This window comes from Drosophila guanche, unplaced genomic scaffold (genome assembly GCF_900245975.1).
Source record: "Drosophila guanche unplaced genomic scaffold, DGUA_6, whole genome shotgun sequence".
NCBI lineage: Eukaryota > Metazoa > Arthropoda > Insecta > Diptera > Drosophilidae > Drosophila > Drosophila guanche.
Window position 1 is genome coordinate 422,634 of NW_022995755.1, and position 9,556 is coordinate 432,189.

The following is a 9,556-nucleotide window of genomic DNA, read 5'->3' on the forward strand; positions in this document are numbered from 1 at the left end:
GAACCCGGCTTGGCTGCACCGCCAACTCGAGCGGCTTCCGCAAACATGTTGACCCCCATTCCCGATGGGGTCAATGAACATTCGGTCACGTTGCCAGTTTCTAGATTATTTCAATTTTGGGTCAGCTCTGGAGTGTTCTATGGGATGGCTTATGGGACTATAAATCCATTTATAGGAATTGGTTGAATCAGCAAATATCATTGGAAAGTCGTCACAATACACTCTAGTCAAGGAAAAAGTATCCAACAATTTAAATTTATAAAATAATTAAGAAGATTTATATCCAAATATGCATCAAGGTTTTGAAACTCAAATTTGAATTCTGCCGCACAATTTTCGCAAGGAGCCAGTCGATTGCAATCGGAACCAGTTTATATGAACCATACCATGAGGACGAAAATGAAAATGAAAATAAACAACTAAGTATAAAATATATGTTAATATTTGACTGTAGAAAGTATATAGTATATAGAAATAAAAGTGAATAAATAAAATTAAAGAATCGGTGATTTGTACATCATTATCAGCTATTCCTTAGCAAAAGTTCCTTTCTTTCTTCTTAATTACAGTGTATGAACCGGACTTTAGCCCCAATTATGTTGTAAGGATAGAATAACTGCCAAACCACTCCGAACTTATTATAATATTTCCTTATGTTCCCTTTGTGCAATTTTTTGAAAAACAGTAAAATTTCTTTTCCTTGTTTGTCTCGCGCGCTACTTTTCAAAAATTGTCATGTGTCTCTACATGTTACATACTGAGCACAAAGCTCCCTTGCTTCCAGACGGGGTGATTATATTGAAAAATTCAAATACAAATTTGTAAAATATATAAGGTCATAAAGTATACAATCCAATATAAAGTTGTATTTAAATAAGCCATATGATTTTTCAAACGGATTAAATTATTGTTTCAGTGTTAATAGTCTTTGCAAGCTAGTAATATCAAATAGAACATTAACATCGAGGAATATGATTTAAGATTGCAGTATATTTGCGGTATATTTTTAAAATGATAAGGTATATTTGATCGATAAGTCCGCGGTTCACACAGCAGGTCACACTGCCGCAAACCAACACAACAAATTTTGTTAAGTTATTTTTTCAATTCCTTAATTAATTCATAACAAAAAAGGATCGAACACATCGAATGACGATATGTGCCAGAGTCGTGACTTCCTTTGTTTTGTGAGGCGTTAGGGGGGCCTGTAGGGCTGACAGTTTTCGCAACACGGGCCCAGAACGGTGCCGTTTTTCTGTCGGTGTCGTAGTGCTAGACGGAAAGGAAGAATAAATTAAGTCTGATTTTGAGAGTTTGGGGAGGCAATGGAGACTGATTATCAACATTATGTCGAGTCATTGTCCGGTGTATCTTCGGATGACGATGATATGTCCACGGTGGACAGCTCCGATGAGACGTCAGAGGAGCCGACACCCTCGCCATCGCTCAACACGCGAACGCGAAACCTGGCGCAAATGCTGTTTGACAGAGAGGTGAGTAGGAATGTACATTGGACACCACCCCCCAAAAACACATCGACATTTTTCTAACTGTATTTCGACATCCGCAGCGTTCTGGATTCTTCTCGGGCACATCACGTGTTGGCCAAAAGCAACAACTTCCATACGACCGGGTGCCAAATAGATTAAAATTGTATCTCAAGGACGTTATAGCAAGCAATGTCATGGAGGGGTAAGCAGTTCCCATCATTATTATATGTCGTTTGCTTCTGTAGCTCAGCAAATACTTGCAGACACATATTCATGGGATTGACTGCCTGCGGCCAGTACATGCTCAGCCATCGGGTCGTCTGTAACGACAGCTCCACGCTCAACCACTACTCCTTCAACATGGGCTACAAGTATACGTAAGTGTCGCCACCCAGCTGCTAAACATCCATCAATTACTGAAAAAATACTCTTCTGCTTTGCAGTCTCTACTTCTGGATCTTTCAGCCATACAAAAAGCTGCGTTACTTCTTTACGCGACGCCTCTTTGATGATCATGTGGTGGACAACATTAAGACTGTCAGCATGACGCAGTGGAAGAATGCTGGGAAACAAATCTTGGTTGTGCATGGCGCTGCCACGGAGGAGAGCGAAGATAGCTATATCACATATGTAAAAGTTCCTAAACTTGGTTGTTTGGAGTGCAAAAAACTGAACGATGACGGTCCATGTATGTGCATTCAATCAATCAATCAATCATACTGGAGAGTACACAATTCCTTTTGCAGATTCCTTCTACAACGCGCACTGCCTGAATTGCCATTTGACTGTGCATACCAAGTATTCCTCGACTGAAACGGATCCCGGATTCCAGCCAAAAATCAATCTGCTTTGCCCCGAGCGCATTCTGATCATTTCGAATGGATTTATGCACATGCTCCGCATTGATGTTGACACGCCGGCCGTGTCCACCAGCAGCTACTTAACTCAGCAAAGCCTCGTCCTGCCCTATCCCCAGCAGTCCCTGCCACTGTCGCAGCCCCAGTGCTTCCTCCTGCCCCGCACTTTGGTGGCCAGCGAGGAGGATCGCACCTCTGCGGTCTTTACAGGCTCAGGCTCGGAGGCTGAGTCCGGCAACGAGCAGAGTGTTGTGGCGCGCATCATAGCTGACTTTAGTGATATCGAATCGGATCAGACCCAGCGCACAGGCCAATCCAACAATAGCAATAGTAATAATAATAATAACAATGAAGTGCAGGCCAACAGCATTTGCTGCTCGCCACGATCCTATGAGAAGCTCGTCTTCACACCAAACTGCAGTGCTGCGATGGGGTCCAGCATGACGCTGCCGGATACCACGTTGCCCGTTGCCAAGCAGCAGAGCCCGGTCAGCGGGGAGGCTGGACAATCACGCAAACGCAATCAGCGGATAGTCACCAAGTCCTATCGCAATGGCATCACCACCATAGACGTGCAGGTAATTGCCATGGTGATTTTCTAATGTACGTGTCGAAATCTGACAGTTTTGTTGCTCTCCTCCGTTTAGAGTACGCCCAGTTCCACCTCCATGACGGACAAATCGAACGCCTATGAGTTTTCCGAGGACAATGAGAAGTGCGAGAAGATCTCGACGTTTCGCAAGCGTCGACTGGCTGACAAGAAGTACGAGTTTTCCGAGGACAACGTGGAGAATATCATCCCATTCACTAAAGTGCGTTCGGCTGGTCGCGCCTCGGCTCCAAATTTTAGTTCCTCCGCGGGTAGCTCTACGGCCCGCAGTTTTCATCGCTTTTCACCCACGGCGCACTTCTTTCATAACTCGCCATGCGCCTCGCCGTCCTCTTCGCCACATCCAGCACATCCATCACAAACGCCACCACATCTGGGCTTTCGCTCGCCGCCATCTAGCTCGAATCTAATGCGCTCGCCCAGCCGCGCAGCCAACTCTGCTGTGGCTGCTGTGGCCGCTCAAATCTACAACCAGAAGTCGCCGCCGCTCTCGCAGGCCACACAGCAGATGCTCAGCTACAAGCCTGTGGGACCCTTGGGCGCACTCTCCCCGCTACAGGTGTCCATGGCTAAGCGGTTTGAGATTGGCGGCTCTATGTCGCCCAATGCTGGCCTGTCCTTTCTGTCGCCCCGACGCGATGAGCCACGCATTGTGGAGATGCCAGTGCAGGGCGGTGTGATGCCGGAGAAGCCGGTGTGCACCAAGAAACTGAGGCGCCGCTATGTGGAGGAGGATGATGCCACCTCGGTCATCACCAGCGAGGAGGGTAAGAAAGAACAACAGCAATGGAAATGTAAATGATAACACAAAGAATGTTTTTAGATGACTGCATATCGCCGGGATATCACACATCGCTGCCCATGGAAGTGCATGGCTCGTGCTATTCGGAAATGCAAATGATTTCGCACGCCTCGTATCAGCGCCTGCGCTGCAGCAGTGTGGTAATCACTCAACACTCGTTCGATCTGGAGACATTCACGTATTATGTGATTAGTTTGCTGTGCCAGAAGCACCACAAGATCTACAATGTGTTCTACGACTGGGCCTACGAGGTGATAAGCGTCTGCCCGCTCAGCCAGACGGTCAGCTGCCTGCTCATGGCGCAGTTCTCGGCACGGGATCAGCCCTACGCACCGCTGACAAACTGCCTGCATTGCACTGGCCGCATAGACTGTATGTTCCACAATCGCCAGTACGAGTGTCGCATACTCTTCACCTGGAACATGGAGAGTGGCCAGTGGCAGGTCCTGGACTATGGCGAGCTTCGGGAAATGCACGAGCTCTTCAATCCACTGAAGCGTCTGTGCAAGGCGCGCCTTACCTTTGCCCAAATGGCCAAGAAGATGGCCAAGGAGATGACGGAGAGCCTGAACAAGCTACCCGACTATGCCTCCAATCTGCGTGTGCTCAACTCGGATATTAAGAAGTCCAAGTCGTATATCTGCGACCTCGACAACATGGTGGAGTTTCACCTGAAGCGCACACCCCAAGGGACGCTCTGAGCAGCCATAGCTCTGGCAACATATTTTTTTCGTACAACTCGCAATGGTTGCGTGCATCTAGTTCAGTTCTAAACACAAAAAACGTGTGCTGTATTTAGTATTTAGTTAGCTACACTTACGTACATCTTACTTAGTGCAACGAAACGCTTTTGCAAACGGTCCTAATTTCGACTGAAGTCATTTAAGTAATCTACGATCTAGGTTCTAGTGGGCTCAGGCTCTGCTCATCGCATATATACACCTACACATACATGCATATGTATAATTTTGATACTTGAAATTGAAATTCAATTATTACATACATACATTAATATTAGTTAGCAACTCTATGAACTACGGTACTAACGATGCCAGTACTAATTTAGTTAGTGGCCGCCCCTAGCCTCCGCTGGGTGTGCATCAAAAATATACAACCTTAATCAAAACATTAAAATATATTTCCAAAAAATACAATTTCTTGAAATGTATAATATAAATACGATTAATTCCTTTCGGTGTTTCCCAATTTGTCAGACTCCTGAGTACGACTGGTGCTGGTAAAGTCCGTACTTGTGCTGTTCCTGTCTTGGATGCTGCAGGAATGAACACAATTTGTAATCAAAATACTCTCACTCTTCTCTTGTAGATCTTACCGCTTGCGGATTGACTTGAGTATGTCCCAATTGCAGAATGTGGCCACGAATATAATGATGCCCTGACTGCAGTTGACAATGTCAGCAACTGTGATGAAGTTCTCTAGAACCCTCTCCATATAACAGACAAACGCAATGATTTCCAGAAACCAAGTGCCGCCCATTATGACAAACAAACGCAGATACACACGGTAGCTACAAATTCGGAATATTATAAATAATGCAATTGGGAATCGTCACTCCAACTCACTTGGCTTGGTTCCTGCAATCTCGCTGCCTTTCATTTTGGTTCAGCACTTGCTGATTCCCCTTGTTTTCCACATAAATGTATTTGGTTGTCAACGCAAACATAATCCCATTGAAAAGTATCAAAACCGACAGCGGCGAATAAAAATAGTACATGGCCGACCAACCATCCGCTGTACAAATAAACAGAACATCATCGTTTGATTCGAAAAACTGATTAACAGCAGATACATACTATACATCCAGCACATATACTCTCCCACACCAGGTGAGATGGAATTCTGCGGATTGAACTTGACGAAAACGTCGACCAGTAATATGCCCAGAGTCAGTAGAGATGCGGTGCTCCAAACGATGATGTTATAGTTGACAAAGCTAGTCCGTCTGTTCCGATTGAACTCGTGGAAGCGTCGCAGCGCGAATCGTCTCCACACGTCAAAGCTTATCACCGACAGCCAGAGGAACGTGGCCATCACTGCAAAGTACCCAGCGTATCCTGGAAATGTAATCCACTTCTGTGTAACGCCAGTAATCAGAATTTTATGAAATATACTCGTATTACCATTGATGCGACACAAAACCGAACTGTAGCTAAATACGTCAAACATGCTGAAGACATTCAGCAGGAAGGTGGCTGCCAAGCAAATAAAATACAGATTGCAGCACTTTCCATGCAGCGAACGGAATCGGGGCAGCCACAGGTACAGGGCAACAGTAATGGTCATGAAAATTACAGACGTAGACTTGACTGGAAGAACGAAATGGGGTTAGCATTCTCTTGGCAACACACGCTCTTGAAAGACCTACCGTAAGCCATTGACATGGAAGGCTCTATAACGCAATTGTGGGGCACTATGGTATAGTTGTGGTATGTCCCATTGTTCATCTTTTGCGGCTGCAGGCAATACTCCTGCTTGGAGAGGTACCTCGTGTCGTAATGTCGCAGGAGAGTGCCATTCTAAACATAACATTTGAGCAATTAAATTTAAAGTGTAGCAGATTTATAATCTGTCAAACCTCAAAGAGAGTCCACTGATCTTCAGGAGAGTTTCTGTCCAGTATATAATGATCATTGCATGGTAGAGGAAGGTCTTGCTGCACAAACATCTCTCTCAAAATATGTTTCCACACCAATGTACCATCGTGTCGCATTATATCCATTGTCATGTTGTAGGACAGGCCGTTCTCCTTCTTGGAACACTGGGAGCTTCTCATCCGTTTTTCTTTCGGACAACAGAATCGAATGCAGGACCTCAACTTGCACACACATCCTCGTATGTGCCTGGCTACTGAGCTCTTGTCCCCATCGTGTTCGATCACATAGTCGTACTCCCCAGTCAGGCTCGCAGGAATTGTGAGATTCTCGTAGCGATAAGATCCATCGTCTGTCCTGAAGCCGCTCGTTATGTTGACCGTGTCGTAGAAGTCGCAATCGCGAATCTCCTTAGCTTGCACACCAACTGCCATGAGAATGCTCAGCAGGGTGCACCCAAATATGAAGTTATTCATTCTGAGAATTTAATTTATGAAGCAAGTTAAACGTTATGGCGACTGGCAGCTTCAGCTACTCGATCTAAAATAAGCGACGACTTTTAAACGCCGTTGAATGATATCAAAAATCGTATACCAAAGAAACAATTATAGTTATTCCTTGGAGCCAAGCATTTCCATTTATCAGCAGTTTTGTGCGCCTGGGGATACACGCATATAAATAAATGTTTGATATCAGACTGTAATTTACAAGTATGGGATGGAATTACATCAAAATAGCCTTTCGAAGAACGGATTACAGCTGATATGGCAATGAGATGCTACTACAAATGGTACTGCTTATCGACAGTTTATTGGAGTTTAGAATGAAAAGAAACTTTCAACAAATTTAAGGACAATTATTTGATTTCATGTGGCGGCATTAGACGGTTGAGCCGGCTTAGAATCTGGATGGGCTCTGAAAGATATTTATTTATTGAAGATTGAAAATAAAGCATTCCCGACCAACCCAACATACTTTAATGGCAGATATGAAAGCTGAAAAAATATACTTTAGATCCAGCAGGAGACAACTCCCACAGCTGGTAGCATGGGTAAAGTTTTGTCTGAGGTACTGGAAAATGGTACAAGTCTGTCCACCAAGTATACGGTAAGAGTAAGTGTTACAGCAGTGCTCCAGACGATGAGACTATAGTTGAGAAAGCTACTGCGACGCGACCTTTGAATCTCTTGAAAGTGACGCACAGCGAATCGGGTCCACACCCAGCATAACCTGGTGTAGAAAGTTTGTTTGCTTATCAAACATTCAGGAGATGATAAAATTGGATTATGTTACCATTAATAGAGCATGAAATGCTGCCGTCAAACACCTTGAAATTTCTAAAGAAATTCAGCAGGAAGGTGGCTGCTGGGCAAATAAAATACAGATTGCAGCACTTTCCAGTCAGGGATTGAAACTGGGGCAGCCAAAGGTAGACGGAAATGGTAATGGCCATAAATACGACAGAAATGCCATGGGTAATGATTCTATTTATACACCCATATTCCATTGTCATGTCTGGTTTAATGACGCAGTTGTAAGGAACAAGGATATGGTTGTAGCCTTTCTGCTTCCCCGACTCCGCGGCTGCAGGCAGTAGTCCTGCTTGGAGAGGTACCTCGTGTCATATTGTCGCAGCAGCGTTCCATTCTGGACAATGAATTTGATCAGATTGGATTCGAAATAGAAAACATGTGTTTATGCGTCACAGTTCCATTTTCTTGTGGTCATATTGTAGGACAACTCGTTCAGCGTATGTCCTTTATCACTTTACGCCGATGACAACATAATCGTATGCAAAAAACAGATCCTCTTGTGTGGCTGGGCATGTGTGCATTTGGTAGTCGTACTACTGATGAGATCCTCGTAGCTATACGATTCATTCGGGAACTTAACCCTGTTTGCGAGATTGACAGTATCGAACAAATTGCAACCGGGAATGTCAGCTGCAATGCTGCACAGAAGAACGCTCAAAAAGCTGCACCAACACAGTGCCACATGCATTCTGAATAATAATTTGCTGCACGACTTATCCGGTGCACAACTTGATACTGAATAAACTGGGCCTCTGGTCGATGATTTCACAAAATTCCAAGACTTACAATCTCGTACATATACAATGGGCATTTACATGCTGTGGTTAATTCACTCTTTTCCGGCCCCTCCATCTTTATCTAAAACTCTCAACGTCACGCAGTGCTCGACATACTCATACTCGTATTTTTCTCTGAAAGGAATGCAAAGTCAGGGATTTAATTTTTTAGTTTTTTTATTACATCTGTATACACATATAAAATATATTAAACAGTAACGTATTTGTATATTAACAGTACCGTAGAGTAAACGTAATCATACAGTCCGTACACATTTAAAAAAAAGAGTTAATAATCTTTGTGCTGTATGGGTAAACCTTCGGTTTAGCCAACTACTATTATAGATCGTTTCCCAGTGCTCTCGTAGATCGGAGGAAACAAGTGACAGTAGAGTCTCGAAACAAGTTTAATATTTTCCTTTATTCCGTTGCGGGATAACAAATAATAATAATACAAAAAAACACAAAGAAATAAATCAACGTAGGGGGGTTAGACGGTAGGTATTGATAGTACTAATAATAATAACTAACTAACTATAGTATTAGGACCGCATTTCGAGAATGAAATTTGGACTTTCTTTCTTTCTGTAATAGAAAAGTTTTTGGGTTTTTTTGTTTTAATTGTTTTTTTGTTTGTTTTTCAGGTTTTGTTTTAGCTCCTCCATGGGATGTGTGATAAACAACGAACTTAAGATAATTTGTCGCTAAAATACAAACTTAAACGAATGACAATTTGATTTTGCTAACAATATTTACACATAGAATTTATACAATACATACACACTATATAATAATAATAATTCATTTTGATTTGTTTTCTTTCGTATCCACATCCTTTTCCATTTACGTTTTACATACATCGTCCTCCGTTTGACTAGTGGTTTACTATACATATATAGGTAATATATAGGTATATTTTTGTAATATGTACGTTTGATTTGGGAGGGGGACTCCCGGTGCAGGACTCCCCAACCCACTTGGCTATAGACTACCTGATTTGAAACCACAACACTTATGTAATTAACACTGCAAAAACGTTAAACTCCTAAAAAAATACATTTAGTTCACAATTAGTTTTGTTTTTTGTTTGTTATTC

At 43.2% G+C, this 9,556-nt stretch overlaps 2 protein-coding genes across 2 annotated transcripts; one reads left to right on the forward strand and one right to left on the reverse strand.

Moving 5' to 3' along the window:
- Window positions 1-1,050: 1,050 nt before the first annotated feature.
- LOC117589703 lies at window positions 1,051-4,900 on the forward strand. Its single transcript, XM_034281866.1, has 7 exons — window positions 1,051-1,493; window positions 1,571-1,692; window positions 1,754-1,867; window positions 1,934-2,178; window positions 2,237-2,925; window positions 2,995-3,724; window positions 3,781-4,900. The coding sequence occupies exons 1-7, from the start codon at window positions 1,326-1,328 to the stop codon at window positions 4,458-4,460; spliced, it is 2,748 nt and encodes a 915-aa protein (XP_034137757.1). The 5' UTR covers window positions 1,051-1,325; the 3' UTR covers window positions 4,461-4,900.
- Window positions 4,901-4,941: 41 nt separating this feature from the next.
- On the reverse strand, window positions 4,942-6,843 carry LOC117589879 (probable G-protein coupled receptor Mth-like 11). The gene is made up of 7 exons (XM_034282149.1): window positions 6,356-6,843; window positions 6,146-6,296; window positions 5,901-6,086; window positions 5,574-5,834; window positions 5,343-5,511; window positions 5,093-5,287; window positions 4,942-5,032 (listed from the first exon to the last, which is right to left on the reverse strand). The coding sequence occupies exons 1-7, from the start codon at window positions 6,803-6,805 to the stop codon at window positions 4,942-4,944; spliced, it is 1,503 nt and encodes a 500-aa protein (XP_034138040.1). The 5' UTR covers window positions 6,806-6,843.
- Window positions 6,844-9,556: the final 2,713 nt, after the last annotated feature.

Bases quoted from the DNA above. Each gene is read 5' to 3' on its own strand.
- LOC117589879 (XM_034282149.1), bottom strand. From the start codon at position 6,805: ATGGCAGTTGGTGTGCAAGCTAAGGAGATTCGCGATTGCGACTTCTAC. The intron at 6,297-6,355 runs GTTTGACAGATT...TGTTATGTTTAG, and splicing joins ATCAGTGGACTCTCTTTGAG to AATGGCACTCTCCTGCGACA. The intron at 5,033-5,092 runs GTAAGATCTACA...TCATTCCTGCAG, and splicing joins CTCAAGTCAATCCGCAAGCG to CATCCAAGACAGGAACAGCA.
- LOC117589703 (XM_034281866.1), top strand. From the start codon at position 1,326: ATGGAGACTGATTATCAACATTATGTCGAGTCATTGTCCGGTGTATCT. The intron at 1,494-1,570 runs GTGAGTAGGAAT...CGACATCCGCAG, and splicing joins AAATGCTGTTTGACAGAGAG to CGTTCTGGATTCTTCTCGGG. The intron at 2,179-2,236 runs GTATGTGCATTC...TTCCTTTTGCAG, and splicing joins ACTGAACGATGACGGTCCAT to ATTCCTTCTACAACGCGCAC.